Source organism: Salmo salar, chromosome 16 (assembly GCF_965601325.2).
Source record: "Salmo salar chromosome 16, fSalSal1, whole genome shotgun sequence".
Taxonomy (NCBI): domain Eukaryota; kingdom Metazoa; phylum Chordata; class Actinopteri; order Salmoniformes; family Salmonidae; genus Salmo; species Salmo salar.
Window position 1 is genome coordinate 60,886,450 of NC_138306.1, and position 20,171 is coordinate 60,906,620.

The following is a 20,171-nucleotide window of genomic DNA, read 5'->3' on the forward strand; positions in this document are numbered from 1 at the left end:
ATTGGATGGACCTTCAATTGGAGGCAGCTGTTCCTTGTTGCCTCTGATTGAAGGTCCTATATTACATGCTGTCCCCCTATAATGTAATTTTCATGTCGGTCAGGCCAACCTTTTCAATGTATTTCAAGTTCACTCTAGTTGAGCAAAAATAAACATGGACAGAAGATATTCCAACGAAAACAGAAAAAATAAGTGAGAACCTATTGGCCATGTTGGAGAGCATCACAACCGTAGTGTACCATGGGTAAATTGTGACTGACTGACTGGTCTACACATAATAATGAGTAGTTATTTATGGTGCCAGGTGACTTGTAGATCAGTCAGTTGTCAGTCTTCCAACTTGCTCTGGTCACTAATTAATCCAAAGCACCAGCACCACACTCAGGCAGAAAAACACGTTCTATTGAGAACTGTCTGGGGAATCATTGTTTCCCTGTTTGTTACTCAAAGATACAGTATTTTAATTATTAAGTCATAGACCAAATTCACTGCAATACACTTGTCTCAGATATACTATCATAACTACACAGAACCATCCCAGACCCATTGTAAAACGAGAGGCCTTGGGCTTGTTTGACATGGCAGCCAACATTACAGGCGACTGCCAACTGACTAATTTACAAACAAACTTGCTTGATAAATAACTGCTCATTATTATTTGTAGATCAGTCAGTCATAATTTAGCCTTGATACATTACTGTTTTAATCCTCTCGAACATGGCCAGAGTCTATAACGTGATAATGTGTCCAAGTGCACAAGCAACATGCCTAGCTCCGCCCACTGGGGCGTGGCTTGCGGAGCGCTCTTTGCAGTCTGCTACCGGACTTTCTTATTTCCGCTCCGCGATTCATATCATCACACCGGGAAGCAACATAAATCAAACATCCGATCATCATTCCTGACTTATTGCGCTCAGCCAACGCGTTAAAAGTCATGGACAAACTTAAAGCAGTTTTGAGCGGAACGGATGGACCCAATGAAAACGGCAACATCTTGCAGGTAAAAAAACGAATTGATCAAATGTAGTATAAATTGATATTATAGACTAATATTTAAACATTTAGTCCACTGTCATTATTATATAAACGTAATAATAATTTGTGATTTACCCATTAAAGTGTAAAATATATGAAAGAAAATGAATCTAATTTAATGTAAAGTATATTCCTAAATCAATGCATCTTCTCTCTCATCATGTGAACCTGTGGCTCCTCACTGAATGGCTTTACTTGATTCAGGCAGCGAATGAAGCGTCTACTTTGGGTTGGGGTACACGAGTGAAGGGATTTATTATCTGTTTTGTGATTGGGGTCACCTGCTCAGTCTTGGTAAGTGGATTTGAATATGTAGCTTTCCTACATACAATTATTTGCAGTATTACAATGTGTGTTTGTGCTTATTTGCGCACAACCCATTTCTGATCAGGAGACACCTTGTGCATCCAGAGAAATGTGGTGCTACAGGTTTATCCAGCGCTCAGGAATGCGCAACATCTCTTTTGTTTAATTGAGAGGCATTGTGTGCTCTTCTTTTCAGGTGAAACATGTTTCCTCCATGTGCTCTGCCCCACATGACTTAAAGGGAAACTTTTGCTTTTAGCAATGAAGCACCTTTATCTACTTCCCCCAAAGTCAGATGAACTCAAGGATACAATTTTTATGTCTCTGCATGCAGTTTGAAGGAAGTTGCTAACTAGTGTTAGCACAATGACTGGCAGTCTATGGGAACAGCTAGCATGCTAGCTGTTCCTGTAAACTTCCAGTCATTGTGCTTTGAGTTAACTTTTGGCTCAGGAAACTACCTCTAACTATTTTCATACTGGACACAGCGACATACAAATGGTATCCACAAGTTCATCTGACTCTGGGGAAGTAGATAAAGGGCTTCGTTGCCAAAATCCCTTTAAAGGAAATAGTTCACTTGCAGCTTGTTTTACTGGGTACACCTGCATGTACCTACAATACACACACACACACACACACACTTACTAACATACACACGCACCGATACACGCACATGCACATGCTGTCACGCACACACATACACACACGCTCACTGGGTACACCTGACAAACTGGCATTAGTCACTAATTTATGGTCTGGCAGGAAATCTGCCATGGTTCTATAGGAGTCCTGTAGGACTCGTAGATACCTTACAGCCCCCATGCATCATCACTGTATGTCTAATAAACCACTGTTTATTTCATAAAAATAACTCCAAACATATTTTTAATCATTTATTTCCCTGAGCCTTCTTTTGCCATTGTAATTCTCCATCTGGGTGTGTTGATACAAATTAAAATATATTTATATTCACAGCCCTGCTTGGCAGATAGACTTGTCTAGACCAGGGGGTTCAACTCTTACACTACGAGGTCCGGTGCTTCAAGGTTTTCTGTTCTACCGGATAATGAATTGTACACACCTGGTGTCCCAGGTCTAAATCAGTCCCTGATTGGAGGGGAACAATGAAAAATGCAGTGGAACTGGCTTCGAGGTCCAGCGTTGAGTTTGAAGGGTCTAGACTCTCTAGAAGCTTACTCCGCTTACCCCTTCATAGTAGGAGGATGCATGTGCAAATAAAACATGACTGGTCATTGGTCAGAATAATCTGATCAGATTGTGATGTCATGCTCTGGGACAGAAACTCCATCCCACATGAACAGGCTGAAATTCCTTGCATTGTTTATTTTAAAAGGCAATTCTCATAATTTTCACTATTTCAGAGTGTTATTTCGACATCATAGTGTGGAAATATCATAAAAACAGCAGGAAATCACGTTTTTGACTGCACTGCTCCTTTAAAAATTGTTATATTAATGACATCTGAGGTTGAAACTGATAAATGATCTGTCTTGCCTCTACAGGGAGTCTGTATGCTCTTCATCCCCAAAGTAGGAATCCTCCTCTTCATCATATTTTATACCTTTGGAAACATCTGTTCACTCTGCAGGTGAGATTCAGCAGAATGCCCTCAACACCTGACAACCTTTTCATTATGACTTTTCCTTCATGACAAATATGATTCAGTGAACTGTCAATGCCCTGATATGTGACTCTGTCCTTAGAAACATGTCAACAATTTATAAACGAAGAGGTTGATTGTGTCCTATGTGAGTGTTTCCTTAGCCGTCTCTAACTCAACCTAACCTGTCCTCGGCACCGACGATAATAACAGTTCTGTCCTATCAGCACCATGTTCCTGATGGGACCAGTCAAACAGCTGAAGAGGATGTGTGACAAGACCAGAGCCCTGGCCACTACTATCATGTTGGTGAGTACCAGCTACTAATGCTAGGTTTAGAAAGGACTGCATTCCCATTGCTGTCATTTTGTAGCACTGTGTGAATATGAAGAGAATGAGAGAATGCTAGAACGAAACCAAAGGTACATCAAGTTTGAATTAACTTATTTTCTGTTCTGTTTTTTTAGACATGTCTTGTGTTGACTCTCTGTGCAGCCTTCTGGGTGAGTTAAGCCTATATTTTGATGAATTTTGCGATGTTTTCAGCGAGGCGAAGTCTACGCCCGCTAGTCAGGGATTGGTCAACAGTACTACTCCTAGTAGAAGCAGGAACTATGGACAGGATTTCTTCCATTAAGTGTTTGTTGTCATTCAACGAGAGACGACTAGTTTTAATGCACATTTTTTAACTTCAGAAATACTGCGCAAAACTTCTTAGTTAGATGTCTAAATTAATGACAGATTTCTTGATTTATCTTAGATTAATTCTGATTTATTTTGAGGAAGTGTTATGGCTATGTTGCTACGGTGGCTCACGAGGGACAAACAACAGTAATATTGCCAGATCTTTAGGGAGTATGTGAGCACAGACCTTCGCCTAGCTGAGTTGTGCTAAGAGCAAACTGAACATGTGTGCTGCTAGGAGCAAATTGAACATATACACTACATGGCCAAAAGTACCTGCTCGTCGAACATCTCATTCCAAAAAACATGGGCATTAATGTGGTGTTGATTCCCCCTCCCCCCATTTGCTGCTATAACAGCCTCCACTCTTCTGGGAAGGCATTCCACTAGATGTTGGAACTCTGCTGCAGGGACTTGCTTCCATTCAGGCACAAGAGCATTAGTGACATTGGGCATTGATGTTGGGCAATTAGGCCTGGTTCGCAATCAGCATTCCAATTCATACCAAATGTGTTTGATGGTTGAGTTTAGGGCACTGTGCAGGCCAGTCAAGTTCTTCCACAGAGATCTCAACAAAATATGGAAACCCCTTTCATGAAGCTCCCGATGAACAGTTCTTGTTCTGACGTTGCTTCCAGAGGCAGTTTGGAACTCGGTAGTGAGTGTTGCACCTGTAGTCCAAGATCAGCTCCTTTGTCTTGATCATGTTGAGGGAGAGGTTGTTGTTCTGGCACAACACTGTCAGGTCTCTGACCTCTTCCCTATAGGCTGGGGTCGTCCCGTCTGGACGTCCAGGATCCAGTTGCAGAGAGAGGTATTTAGTCCCAGGGTCCTTAGCTTATTGATGAGGGCTTTGAGGGCACTATGGGGTGGGAAAGGGCAGTGTGGAGTGCAATAGAGATTGCGTCATCTGTGGATCTGTTGGAGCAATATGCAAATTGGAGTTTGAGTGGGTCTAGGGTTTCTGGGATTATGGTGTTTGTGAGCCATGACCGGCCTTTCAAAGCACTTCATGGCTACTGGTGTGAGTGCTACGGGTTGGTATTCATTTAGGCAGGTTACCTTGGTGTTCTTGGGCACAGGGACTATGGTGGTCTGCTTGAAACATCTACTCATGCAAAGGTTTTTTTAAATTTATTTTTACTATTCTCAACATTGTAGAATAATAGTGAAGACATCAAATCCTGTAGTAACCAAAAAAGTGTTAAACAAATCATATATATATATCTGTTTTCTCTGCTACTGCATGGCAAGTCGTACCGGAGCGCCAAATCTAGGACCAAAAGGCTCCTCAACAGCTTCTACCCCCAAGCCATTAGACTGCTGAACAATTCATAACAATCACAATTTACATTCAGCACGCTTATAGGGAAGGACATTCAATAAACACAGCACTTACACAAATGACTGATTGCCTGAGAGAAATTGATGATAAAAAGATTGTGGGGGCTGTCTTGTTATACTTCAGTGCAGCTTTTAACATTATCGATCATAGTCTGCTGCTGGAAAAACGTATGTGTTATGGCTTTACACCCCCTGCTATAATGGCTTTACACCCCCTGCTATAATGGCTTTACACCCCCTGCTATAATGTGGATAAAGAGTTAGCTGTCTAACAGAACACAGAGGATGTTCTTTAATGGAAGCACCTCCAACATAATCCTGGTAGAATCAGGAATTCCCCAGGGCAGCTGTCCAGGTCCCTTACTTTTTTCAATCTTTACTAACGACATGCCACTGGCTTTGAGTAAAGCCAACACAACACTATGTCAGCTACTACAGCGACTGAAATTACTGCAACACTTAACAAAGCACTGCAGTTAGTTTCAGAATGGGTGGCAAGGAATACGTTAGTCCTAAATATTTCAAAAACTAAAAGCATTGTATTGGGACAAATCCTTCACTACACCCTAAACATCAACTAAATCTTGTAATGAATCATGTGGAAATTGAGCAAGTTGGTGACTAAACTGCTGTGAGTATGGACTGTCATGGTCAAAATATACTGATACAATAGTAGCTATTTCAGTTGGTCATTTCAGACCAACTGGCAGGTGTCTGATTTCACTGACATTTCCAACCTCTCCCTGAGTCTGTAATACCAACATGTTTCAAGCAGACCACCATAGTGCCTGTGCCCAAGAACACTAAGGTAACCTGCCTAAATGACTACAGACCCATAGCACTCACGTCTGTAGCCATGAAATGCTTTGAAAGGCTGGTCCTGTCTCACATCAACACCATTATCCCAGAAACCCTAGACCCACTAACACTCCAATTTGCGTACTGCACCAACAGATCCACAGATGATGCAATCTCTATTGCATTCCACACTGCCCTTTCCCACTTGGACAAAAGGAACACCTATGTGAGAATGCTATTCATTGACTACAGCTCAGCGTTCAACACCATACTGCCCTCAAAGCTCATCAATAAGCTAAGGACCCTGGGACTAAACAACTGCAACTGGATCCTGGACTTCCTGACGGGCCGCCCCCAGCTGGTAAGGGTAGGTAACAACACATCTACCAAGCTGATCCTCAGCACAGGGACCCCTCAGGGGTGCGTGCTCAGTCCCCTCCTGTACTCCCTGTTCACTCATGACTGCATGGCCAGGCACGACTCCAACACCATCATTAAGTTTGCTGATGACACAACAGTGGTAGGCCTGATCACCAACAACAATGAGACAGCCTATAGAGAGGAGGTCAGAGACCAACAACCTCTCCCTCAATGCGATCAAGACAAAGGAGATGATTGTGAACTACAGGAAAAGGAGGACCGAGCATGCCCCCATTCTCATCGACGGGGCTGTAGGGGAGCAGGTTGAGAGCTTCAAGTTCCTTGGCGTTCACATCACCAACAAACTAACATGGTCCAAGCACACCAAGACAGTCGTGAAGAGGGCACAACAAAGCCTATCCCCCCTCAGGAGACTGAAATGATTTGGCATGGGGTCCTCAGATCCTCAAAGGGTTCTACAGCTGCACCATCAAGAGCATCCTGATGGGTTGTATCACTGCCTGGTATGGCAACTGCTCGGCCTCCGAACGCAAGGCATTACAGAGGGTAGTGCGTACGGCCCAGTACATCACCGGGGCCAAGCTTCCTGCCATCCAGGACCTCTATACAAGTCGGTGTCAGAGAAAGGCCCTACAAATTGTCAGACTCCAGCCACCCTAGTCATAGACTGTTCTCTCTGCTACTGCTTGGCAAGCTGTACCGGAGCACCAAGTCTAGGTCCAAGAGGCTCCTAAATAGCTTCGACCCCTAAGCCATAAGACTCCTGAACAGCTAATCAAATGGCGACCCAGACTATTTGCATTGCCAACAAGGCAGGTCCTGTAGGCCCTAGTTTTGTCGCACCTGAACTGCTGTCCAGTCCTGTAGTCCTGTGCTCCGGTGCCACAATGAGGGACTCTGCAATTGGCTCAGAACGGGGCAGCACAGTTGGGCCTTGGGTGTACACAGAGAGCTAACATTAAGAATATGGTGGTCAATCTCTCCTGGCTCAAAGTGGAGGAGAGATTGACTTCATCATTACTTGTATTTACTTGTTGAATGCACCGAGCTGTCTGTCAACTACTGGCACACAGCTCAGACACCCATGCATACCCCACAAGACATGCCACCAGAGGTCTCTTCACAGTCCCCAGTCCCCACATAGAGCCTTGACTACATGGAACTCTATTCCACATGTAACTCATGCAAGCAGTAGAATCAGATGTAAAAAAACAGATAAAAATACATTATGGAACAGCGGGGACTGAGAAACAACACAAACGGGCACAGACACATTTTATTTGTCACACGTGTTTAGCAGATATTATTGCAGGTGTAGTGAAATGCTTGTGTTTCTAGCTCCAACAGGGCAGTAATATCTAACAATACACACAAATCTAAAGGAATGGAATTGAGTTGAAGTCAGAAGATTACATACACCTTAGCCAAATACATTTAAACTCTGTTTTTTTCACAATTCCTGACATTTAATCCTAGTAAAAATTCCCTGTCTTATGTCAGTTAGGATCACCACTTTATTTTAAGAATGTGAAATGTCAGAATAATTTTTACATTTACGTCATTTAGCAGACCCTCTTATCCAGAGCGACTTACAAATTGGTGCATTCACCTTATGATATCCAGTGGAACAACCACTTTACAATAGTACATCTATATCTTTTGGGGGGGGGGGAGGGTTAGAAGGATTACTTTATCCTATCCCAGGTATTCCTTAAAGAGGTGGGGTTTCAGGTGTCTCCGGAAGTTGGTGATTGACTCCGCTGTCCTGGCGTCGTGAGGGAGCTTGTTCCACCATTGGGGTGCCAGAGCAGCGAACAGTTTTGACTGGGCTGAACGGAAACTGTGCTTCCGCAGAGGTAGGGAGGCGAGCAGGCCAGAGGTGGATGAACGCAGTGCCCTTGTTTGGGTGTAGGGACTGATCAGAGCCTGAAGGTACGGAGGTGCCGTTCCCCTCACAGCTCCGTAGGCAAGCACCATGGTCTTGTAGCAGATGCGAGCTTCAACTGGAAGCCAGTGGAGTGTGCGGAGGAGCGGGGTGACGTGAGAGAACTTGGGAAGGTTGAACACCAGACGGGCTGCGGCGTTCTGGATGAGTTGTAGGGGTTTAATGGCACAGGCAGGGAGCCCCGCCAACAGCGAGTTGCAGTAATCCAGACGGGAGATGACAAGTGCCTGGATTAGGACCTGCGCCGCTTCCTGTGTAAGGCAGGGTTGTACTCTGCAAATGTTGTAGAGCATGAACCTACAGGATCGGGTCACCGCCTTGATGTTAGCGGAGAACGACAGGGTGTTGTCCAGGGTCACGCCAAGGCTCTTAGCACTCTGGGAGGAGGACACAATGGAGTTCTCAACCGTGATGACGAGATCATGGAACGGGCAGTCCTTCCCCGGGAGGAAGAGCAGCTCCATCTTGCCGAGGTTCAGCTTGAGGTGGTGATCCGTCATCCACACTGATATGTCTGCCAGACATGCAGAGATGCGATTCGCCACCTGGTTATCAGAAGGGAGAAAGGAGAAGATTAATTGTGTGTCGTCTGCGTAGCAATGATAGGAGAGACCATGTGAGGATATGACAGAGCCAAGTGACTTGGTGTATAGCGAGAATAGGAGAGGGCCTAGAACTGAGCTCTGGGGGACACCAGTGGTGAGGGCACGTGGTGCGGAGACGGATTCTCGCCATGCCACCTGGTAGGAGCGACCTGTCAGGTAGGACGCAATCCAAGAGTGAACCGCGCCGGAGATGCCCAACTCGGAGAGGGTGGAGAGGAGGATCTGATGGTTCACAGTATCAAAGGCAGCAGATAGGTCTAGAAGGATGAGAGCAGAGGAGAGAGAGTTAGCTTTAGCAGTGCGGAGAGCCTCCGTGACACTGAGAAGAGCAGTCTCAGTTGAATGACCAGTCTTGAAACCTGACTGATTTGGATCAAGAAGGTCAATAGTAGAGTGATTTATTTCAGCTTTTATTTCTTTCATCACATTCCCAGTGGGTCAGTGTACATGCACTCAATTAGTATTTGGTAGCATTGCCTTTAAATTGTTTAACTTGGGTCAAACATTTTGAGTAGCTTTCCACAAGCTTCCCACAATAAGTTGGGTGAATTTTGACCCATTCCTCCTGACAGAGCTGGTGTAACTGAGTCAGGTTTGTAGGCATCCTTGCTTGCACATGCTTTTACAGTTCTGCCCACACATTTTCTATAGGATTGAGGTCAGGGCTTTGTGATGGCCCCTCCAATACCTTGACTTTGTCCTTAAGCCATTTTGCCACAACTTTGGAAGTATAGTCGTGGCTAAAAGTTTTGAATGACACACATATTAATTTCCACAAAGTTTGCTGCTTCAGTGTCTTTAGATATTTTTGTCAGATGTTACTATGGAATCCTGAAGTATAATTACAAGCATTTCATAAGTGTCAACTGCTTTTATTGTCAATTACATGAAGTTGATGCAGAGTCAATATTTGCAGTGTTGACCCTTCTTTTTCAAGACCTCTGCAATCCGCCCTGGTCATGCTGTCAATTAGCTTCTGAGCCACATCCTGACTGATGGCAGCCCATTCTTGCATAATCAATGCTTGGAGTTTGTCAGAATTTGTGGGTTTTTGTTTGTCCACCCGCCTCTTGAGGATTGACCACAAGTTCTCAATGGGATTAAGGTCTGGGGAGTTTCCTGGCCATGGACCCAAGATATTTTTGTTTTGTTCCCCGATCCACTTAGTTATTTTTGCCTTATGGCAAGGTGCTCCATCATGCTGGAAAAGGCATTGTTCGTCACCAAACGGTTCCTGGATGGTTGGGAGAAGTTGCTCTCGGAGAATGTGTTGGTACCATTCTTTATTCATGGCTGTGTTCTTAGGCAAAATTGTGAGTGAGCCCACTCCCTTGGCTGAGAAGCAACCCCACACATGAATGGTCTCAGGATGCTTTACTGTTGGCATGACACAGGACTGATGGTAGCGCTCACCTTGTCTTCTCCGGACAAGCTTTTTTCCGGATGCCCCAAACAATTGGAAAGGGGATTCATCAGAGAAAATGACTTTACCCCAGTCCTCAGCAGTCCAATCCCTGTATCTTTTGCAGAATATCAGTCTGTCTTTGATGTTTTTCCTGGAGAGAAGTGGCTTCTTTGCTGCCCTTCTTGACACCAGGCCATCCTCCAAATGTCTTCGCCATACTGTGGGTGCAGATGCACTCACACCTGCCTGCTGCCATTCCTGAGCAAGCTCTGTACTGGTGGTGCCCCGATCCCGCAGCTGAATCAACTTTAGGAGACGGTCCTGGCACTTGCTGGACTTTCTTGGGAGCCCTGAAGCCACCTTCACGAGAATTGAACCGCTCTCTTTGAAGTTCTTGATGATCTGATAAATGGTTGATTTAGGTGCAATCTTGCTGGCAGCAATATCCTTGCCTGTGAAGCCCTTTCTGTGCAAAGCAATGATGACGGCACGTGTTTCCTTGCAGGTAACCATGTTTGAAAGAGGAAGAACAATGATTCCAAGCACCACCCTCCTTTTGAATCTTCCAGTCTGTTATTCAAACTCAATCAGCATGACAGAGTAATCTCCAGCCTTGTCCTCGTCAACACTCACACCTGTGTTAACGAGAGAATCATTGACATGATGTCCGCTGGTCCTTTTGTGGCAGGGCTGAAATGCAGTGGAAATGTTTTTGGGGGATTCAGTTCATTTGCATGGCAAAAAGGGACTTTGGAATTCATCTGATCACTCTTCATAACATTCTGGAGTATTTGCAAATTGCCATCATACAAACTGAGGCAGCAGACTTTGAAAATGTTATATTTGTGTCATTCTCAAAACTTTTGGCCACGACTGTATGCTTGGGGTCATTGTCCATTTGGAAGACCCATTTGCGACCAAGCTTTAACTTCCTGACTGATGTCTTGAAGTTGCTTCAATATATCCACATAATTTTCCTTCCTCATGAAGCCATCTATTTTGTGAAGTGCATCAGTCCCTCCTGCAGCAAAGCACCCCCACAACATGATGTTGCCACCCCCGTGCTTCACGGTTGGGATGGTGTTCTTCGGCTTGCAAGCCTGCCCCTTTTTTCTCCAAACATAACGATGGTCATTATGGCCAAACAGTTCTATTTTTGTTTCATCAGGCCAGAGGACATTTCTCCAAAAAGTACAATCTTTGTCCCCGTGTGCAGTTGCAAACCGTAGTCTGGCTTTTCCATGGTGGTTTTGGAGCAGTGGGTTCTTCCTTGCTGAGCAGCCTTTCAGGTTATGTCGATATAGGACTCGTTTTACTGTGGATATAGATACTTTTGTACCTGTTTCCTCCAGCATCTTCACAAGGTCCTTTGCTGTTGTTCTGGGATTGTTTTGCACTTTTGTTTTGCACTTTTCACACCAAAGTACGTTCATGTCTAGGACACAGAACACGTCTCCTTCCTGAGCGGTATGATGGCTGCGTAGTCCCATGGTGTTTATACTTGCGTACTATTGTTAGTACAGATGAACGTGGTACCTTCAGGGGTTTGGAAATTGATCCCAAGAATGAACCAGACTTGTGGAGGTCTACAATTCTTTTTCTGAGGTCTTGGCTGATTTTCTTTTGATTTTCCCATGATGTCAAGCAAAGAGGCACTGAGTTTGAAGGTAGGCCTTGAAATACATCCACAGGTACACCTCCAATTGACTCAAATGATGTCAATTAGCCTATCAGAAGCTGCAAAAGCCATGACATCATTTTCTGGAATTTTCCAAGCTGTTTAAAGGCACAGTCAACTTAGTGTATGTAAACTTCTGACCCACTGGAATTGTGATACAATGAATTATAAGTGAAATAGTTTGTCTGTAAACAATTGTTTGAAAAATTACTTGTGTCATGGACAAAGTAATGTCCTAACCGACTTGCCAAAACTATAGTTGCCGCGCGGGATCCTGTAACCGGGATCAACATCCAGCGAAAAAAAATCTGAGCGCCATTTCAAAACCAAATCTAATAATTTCTGTTTCTCAAACATAGGACTATTTTACACCATTTTATAGATACACTTCTCCTGACTCGAACCACGTTGTCCGATTTCAAAAAGGCTTTACAGCGAAAGCAAAACATTAGATTATGTTAGGAGTGTACATTGACAAAAACAACCACAAAGCCATTTTTCCTAGAAACTAGCATGCATCACAAATACCCAAAACACAGCTAAATGCAGCACTAACCTTTGACGATCTTCATCAGATGACACTCCTAGGACATCATGTTACACAATACATGCATTGTTCGATAAAGTTCATATTTATATATAAAAACAGCATTTTACATCGGCGCGTGACGTTCAGAAAATATTTTCCCTCAAATACTGCCGGTGAATCAGCGCCACAATTTACAAAAATACTTGTCATAAACATTGATACAAAATTAAACTGTCATTCAAAGAATTATAGATGAACATCTCCTTTATGCAAACGCTATGAAAGATTTCAAAAAAGCTTCACGAGGAAAGCACTCTTTGCAATAATCTGAGTACTGAGCTCAGAAAAATACACTAGGCTATACAGATAGCCGCCATCTTGGAGTCATCTAAAATCATACATTGCATTAGAAATATTCCCTTACCTTTGATCATCTTTATCAGAAGGCACTTCCAGGAATCCCAGGTCCACAACAAATGTTGTTTTGTTAGATAAAGTCCATAATTTATGTCCAAATAACTCCTTGTTGTTCGTGCGTCCAGTAAGCTACTCCAAGTGTAGAAAGCGCGCGGACGATGTCGCGACAAAGTAAAAAAAAAGTTGTATTTACGTTCGTTCAAACATGTAAAACATCAATCTTTAGGGCCTTCAGAACGTGAAGATTCAATAATATTTCAACCGGACGGTTCCTGTGTCTTAAAAGGTTTTGGAACGGGAGGATCCTCCCTCTTGAACGCGCCCCAAGAAGTGATGTCACCCCCTGCATCAACAACTTCCCCTCCTTGTCATTCGGGCTCTGTTCATCGTAGAAGCTTCAAACAACTTTGTAAAGACTGTCGACATCAAGTGGAAGCCGTAGGAAGTGCACAATTATTACTACGTCACTGTCTATTCAATAGGAAATGACTTGAAGAGAGCCCATGCGTCCAGATTTCCACTTCCTGGTAGGATTTCTCTCAGGTTTTTGCTTGCCATATGAGTTCCGTTGTACTCAGACACCATTCAAACGGTTTTAGAAACTTCAGAGTTTTTTTTCTATCCAAATCTACTAATAATATGCATATCCTAGCTTCTGAGTTTGAGTAGGAGGCAGTTTAATTAACCTCTTACATCTAGACGTTCCGCTAGCGGAACACCTGCTCCAATATCCAATGATGTATTTCGTGCCACGCCCAAACTCCTCTAAAATCCGAAAACTTCAATTTTTCAAACATATAACTATTTTACAGCATTTTAAAGTCAAGACTCTCGTTAATCTAACCACACTGTCCGATTTCAAAAAGGCTTTACAGCGAAAGCAAAACATTACATTATGTCAGCAGAGTACCCAGCCAGAAATAATCAGACACCCATTTTTCAAGCTAGCATATAATGTCACAAAAAACAAAACCACAGCTAAATGCAGCACTAACCTTTGATCTTCATCAGATGACAACCCTAGGACATTATGTTATACAATGCATGCATGTTTTGTTCAATCAAGTTCATATTTATATCAAAAACCAGCTTTTTTACATTAGCATGTGACGTTCAGAACTAGCATACCCCCCGCAAACATCCGGTGAATTTACTAAATTACTCACGATAAACGTTCACAAAAAACATAACAATTATAGATACAGAACTCCTCTATGCACTCGATATGTCCGATTTTAAAATAGCTTTTCGGTGAAAGCACATTTTGCAATATTCTGAGTAGATAGCCCAGCCATCACTTCTAGCTATTTAGACACCGACCAAGTTTAGCCCTGACCAAACTCCGATTTACTATTACAAAAGTTTGATTACCTTTGTTGTCTTCGTCAGAATGCACTCCCAGGACTGCTACTTCAATAACAAATGTTGGTTTGGTCCAAAATAATCCATCGTTATATCCAAATAGCGGCGTTTTGTTCGTGCGTTCTAGACACTATCCGAAATGGTAAATCAGGGTTACGAGCATGGTGCAATTCGTGACAAAAGATTTCTAAATATTCCATTACCGTACTTCGAAGCATGTCAAAAAAGCGATAATATTCCGACCGGGAATCTGCGTTTCGGTAAACAGAGGAAAGAAAACAAAGCATTCGGTCGACGCGGGCACGCGCCTGAGTCTCACAGTACTGTAACCAGCCACTACCCAAACGCGCTACTTTGTTTCAACCAGAGCCTGCAAAGCCACGATTCAACTTTTTGCCGCCTTCTGAGAGCCCATGTGAGCCGTAGGAAGTGTCACGTAACAGCAGAGATCCTTTGTAATGGATAGAGATGGCAAAGAAGGCCAAGAAATGGTCAGACAGGGTACTTCCTGTACAGAATCTTCTCAGGTTTTGGCCTGCCATTTGAGTTCTGTTATACTCAGACACCATTTCAAACAGTTTTAGAAACTTTGGCGTGTTTTCTATCCAAAGCTAATAATTATATGCATATTCTAGTTTCTGGGCAGGAGTAATAATCAGATTAAATCGGGTACGTTTTTTTATCCGGCTGTGAAAATACTGCCCCCTATCCATAACAGGTTAATATGGGCACATATTTTTTCAAAAATTGTCAATACTGCCCCCTACCCTTAAGGAGCTGTAAGAGGTTTTAACAAGAGATTTGTGGAGTTGTTGAAAAATGAGTTTTAATGACTCCAACCTAAGTGTATGTGAACTTCCGACTTCAACTTTATTTATTTATTTATTTATTTTGGTTGCACATGTGACGTGTTGGTAGATATTAGGTCAAATGAATTTAAGTTCCCGGACAGTAGGAGCAATGCCTCTGGATGAGCATTTTCTTGTTTGCTTATGGCCTTATACAGCTCATTGAGTGTGGTCTTAATGCCAGCATCTGTTTGTGGTGGTAAATGGACAGCTACGAAAAATATAGATAAACTCTTGGTAAATAGTGTGGTCTACAGCTTCATATGAGATACTCTACCTCAGGCGAGCAAAACCTTGAGTCTTTAATATTAGATTTTATTATATTAGATCACCAGCTGTTATTGACAAATCGACACAAATCCACTAATTTGAAGGGATGTGTACATACTTGTGTGTGTGTGTGTGTATATATAATGTATGTTCTGATAGGCGCAAACTGAACATACAGTGCATTTGGAAAGTATTCAGACCCCTTTTTCCACATTTTGTGTTACAGCCTTATTCTAAAATTAATAAAATAAAATCCCCTCAATATGACAAAGCAAACATTTTGCAAATTGGGCGACGTACAATTGGCCCAGCGTCGTCCAAGTTTGGCCAGTGTAGGCCGTCATTGTAAATAAGAATTTGTTCTTAACTGACTACTTGCCTAGTTAAATTTAAAAAAAATTACAATAAAAAATATTTGTTTCTGTTATGTAGAATATATAATATCATTATGTGCTCTTGCAGTCATTGATTCAGCTTAAACAACACCATTTGCCTGAGTTGTCAGTTCTCTGCATGTAAAGTACACAATATGCAAAACGTGATCCGAGTCGGACCCGCAGCCACGGCCGATAATAAAAGGTTTAAGCCGTCCTCAGACGTATGTTCAGTGCATTCGGAAAGTATTCAGACCCCTTGACTTTTTCACATTTTGTTACGTTATTGCCTTATTCTAAAAATTGATTAAATTCAAATTGTTCCTCATCAAGCTACACACAATACCCCATAATGACAGTGGAAAGAGGTTTTTTGAAAGTTATTAATTTCTAAAACATATGACGTTTACCTAAGTATTCAGATCCTTTACTCAGTACTTTGTTGAAGCACCTTTGGCAGTGATTACAGCCTCGAGTCCTCTTGGGTATGACGCTACAAGCTTGGCACACCTGTATTTGGGGAGTTTCTCCCATTCTTCTCTGCAGATCTTCTCAAGCTCTATCAGGTTGGATGGGGAGCGTCGCTACACAGCTATTTTCATGTCTCTCCAGAGATGTTCGATCGAGTTCAAGTCCGGGCTCTGGCTGGCCCACTCAAGGACATTGAGACTTGTCGCAAAGCCAATCCTGCATTGTCTTGGCTGTGTGCTTATGGTTGTTGTCCTTCTGGAAGGTTCTCCCATCTCCACACATGAACTCTAGAGTTCTGTCAGAGTGACCATCGGGTTCTTGGTCACCTCCCTGACAAAGGCCTTTCTCTCCCGATTGCTCAGAATGGCCGGGCGGCCAGCTCTAGGAAGAGTCTTGGTAGTTCCAAACTTCTTCCATTTAAGAATGATGGAGGCCACTGAGTTCTTGGGGACCTTCAATGCTGCAGACTTTTTTTTTTTTTTTTTTCTGGTACCCTTCCAGATCTGTGCCTCGACACAATCCTGTCCTTGGCGCTCTACAGACAATTCCTTCAACCTCATGGCTTGGTTTTCGCTCTGACATGCACTGTACTTGAGTAAAAGTATTTGGCTTTAAATATACATTTACATTTTAGTCATTTAGCAGACGCTGTTATCCAGAGTGACTTACAGTAGTGAATGCATACATTTCATTTCATGCATTTTATTTATTTATTATTTTGTACTGGTCCCCGTGGGAATCGAACCCATAACCCTGGCGTTGCACACACCATGCTGGCGTTGCAAACACCATGCTCTACCAACTTAGCCACAGGGATGAATATACTTAAGTATCTAAAGTAAAAATAGTCATTATTTCAAATTCCTTATTATGCAAACCAGCACATTTTCTTGTTTCTTTAATTTATGGATAAATTAGACCATTTTTCTTTTGGGTGTCAGGGAAAATGTATGGAGTAAAAAGTACATTATTTTCTTTAGTTATGTAGTGAAGTAAAAATGGTCAAATATAAATTAGTAGAGTACAGATACTAAGTAAAAATACTTGAAAGTACTACTTAAGTACTTTACACCACTGGCTGTAACGTAACAATGTGGAAAAAGTCCGAAGGCACTGTATACATATGAAATGGGTAAAACAGTATTTGTACTTTATTAAAATGACCAGTGATTCCATGTCTATGTACATAGGGCAGCAGCCTCTAAGGTACAGGGTTGAGTGGTACCTGGCTAGTGACAGTGACTAAAGTTCAGGGCAGGGTACTGGATGGGGGCTGGCTAGTGGTGACTTTAACAGTCTGAATGCCTTGAGATAGCTGTTTTTCAGTCCCAACTTTGATGCACCTATACTGACCTCGCTTTTTTGGCTGTTAGTGGGGTGAACAGGCTGTGGTTCGGGTGCCTGATATATCTTTGATCTTTTTGGCCTTCCTGTGACACCGGGTGCTGTAAATGTCCTGGAGGACAGGCAGTATAGCCCCGGTGACGCGTCAGTCAGACCACACCACCCTCTGGAGAGCCCTGCGGTTGCGGACGGTGCTGTTGCCATACCAGGCGGTGATACAGCCTGACAGGATGCTCTTAATGGCGCATCTGTAAAAGTTTGAGTGTCTTAGGGGCCAAGCCGAATTACCATTGTGCAGTACAGTCAGCAAGCAGTTTAGCAGTTACACCAGCGGGCCCCGGTGGCAATAAATTAATACAACCAAAAGCTTACCTTGATTTGGAAGAATTCCAGTGTTGGGTAGCCATAGCCAGCAAGCTAACATGGCATCCCTTGTTTAAGCTGGGTGTTTGAGTAGGCTAAAGTAGCTAGTTGCATTTGCTAGCTAAGTGAAAAAGATGCAACTAAATATAGGTCTCTCTCACCTGCTTCTCCTTAATTTTTTTAAATAAATTAATTTGTTCAAAACTGTTAAAGTATTGTCTTTCTCTCTCTGAGTCAACTACTCAGCACATTTTATGCAGTGCTAGCTAGCTGTAGCTTATGCTTTTATTACTAGATTCATTCTATAATCCTTTGATTGGGTGGACAACATGTCTGTTCTTGCTGCAATAACTCAGATTGGTTGGAAGACCTCCTCCGGAAGTTGTCATAATTACTGTGTAATTCAATCAAAGGGGGTGAGAACCATGAGCCTCCTAGGTTTTGTATTGAAGTCAATGTAGCCAGATGAGGACGAACTAGCTCTTCATTTGTTCATTATCATATCAGACCCGCAGCCACAATTTATTTGCTGTTCAAGATCAGAGGTTACATATAGTCTCATGGCTGAAGGTCAAAGTTCCCTGTAGCTGACGATAAATTTGATCATGATTATTAACTGTGTTTATATTAGGTGATTATTAACTGTGTTTATATTAGGTGATTATTAACTGTGTTTATATTAGGTGATTAATAACTGTTTTTTTTTCTTCTAGTGGGTGAACTTTGGTCTCGCTTTGTTGTTTTGCATTTTGCAAGTCCTAGCATTTGCCTGGTGAGTTTGTTTTTGTTCCTGTTGTAATATGTGTTCTAAATCTATGTATGAAACGTTTTCAGGCTTTGATGGATGTGGAATGTGTTTAATTGAATGATCTGTCTTCTCTTCTCTGCAGGTATGGCTTGTCATATATCCCTTTTATCAGGTTTGTTAACTTATTCATGAAGATAATTTTCTGTTTTAATGACTACAGTTTTGGGTCTATGTTGGAATTTACCAGAACAACTGAACAGATATGTATTTTGACATTATACAGTACAGTATACCTGGTTGTTCCCTTGTTGTTTTTACCCCAGAGATGCCATCCTGAAGATTATTACTATGTGTGTAAAGTGAAGACCCCAGGATGGCCTGTCATCCTGAAGGAACAACTGCCTCAGTTACAGAGGATATCTTTCTGGTCTGAGCTCCATGGATATATGTTTGAAACTGAAAGTTGTATTGTCCATACCTTTTGACATGCTGTTTGAGAGGGGGCCAACCAACTCCTTACAGTAAAATTGTACTACCTCTATACACTTTTCCATTTAAATGTTTTTAATGGTATTTTTTTTTTAAATCCTTTGTATTTCCACTATTAGGGAAGTATTGTGCTTTGGGTTTATTTAGATGTTTTGACAATTTCTAGTGGAAACATGTCTTTTTTGCTGTGTATATCTGTGTACTACTGTGGGGGAAATTGTTGGTGATGAGAAGTAAGAATGTAATTATTTGATCCAATTGTTGAGTTTTTTTTCATAAGGTCTCTGCATATGCTGTAAATATGTGAATGTATTATAAAGGTTTATAAATGACTGACTTTGTTCATGCTAAATGGATGTGATTCAGAAACATTGATGTTTTTATTTATTTTTAGTATCTTCAGAGGTGGGTATACTTCAGCATAATGCTTTCCCATATCAAGCCAAAAACAGTAGCGGGAAGTCTGCAAGGAAAGATGTTCGTAACACATTCACCACACCTAGGAAAGATGTTTTCCTAATGGAATCAAGCCTGCGAGGAAACCACATTAGGGATGGAAGAGGAAGCGAGACATCCCACTCCCAAATGTTTCTGTTTGAATCGGCTGGCTAGCTGAGAATGTCACAAACGATGCAATGAGCCAGGAAGTTATGGTTTTGGATGGCCAGATAGCAACAATGACAAGGAAGTTGTGGTTTTGGATGGCCAGATGGCAACAATGAGAAGAAACTGTCGCGGGGAAGCGTAAGTGGCTATTTTCAATTAGTTTTATCTTGTTCTTTATACTGTGTTGTTTTGACTGTCATTGCTAATATGGCAATAATTCACTAGCTAACCAACAACGGTAACAATGTTTTTGAAAGACAACTGCTCATTGTGCAAATGTATGTTTTCAATAAACATTGGAGACAAAATCTAGTTTACATGTCAACAGTCTAAGCCAACCCCGTCTGTTTTGCCCCACAGTTGCACATGCGTCGGTTTTGTTGCTAAACAACCATCCCATCTATGGAAGTCAATGGCCGTGTTCGAGAGCATCAAAACGACAGACAGATCTACAAATCACCTTGCATCATAAATAACCACTCATTATTATGTGTAGATCAGTTTGCCCATGATACTTTGTGGTTTTGATCCTCTCGCACACGGCC

At 42.3% G+C, this 20,171-nt stretch overlaps 1 protein-coding gene across 1 annotated transcript; it reads left to right on the forward strand.

Moving 5' to 3' along the window:
* The first annotated feature begins 863 nt into the window (after window positions 1-863).
* On the forward strand, window positions 864-19,346 carry sft2d2a (SFT2 domain containing 2a). The gene is given in 8 exon segments (NM_001146373.1): window positions 864-1,000; window positions 1,240-1,329; window positions 2,868-2,953; window positions 3,193-3,274; window positions 3,433-3,468; window positions 18,497-18,555; window positions 18,674-18,703; window positions 18,855-19,346. Coding segments are annotated over 8 exon segments (489 nt in total). The 5' UTR covers window positions 864-934; the 3' UTR covers window positions 18,895-19,346.
* The last annotated feature ends 825 nt before the right edge of the window (window positions 19,347-20,171 follow it).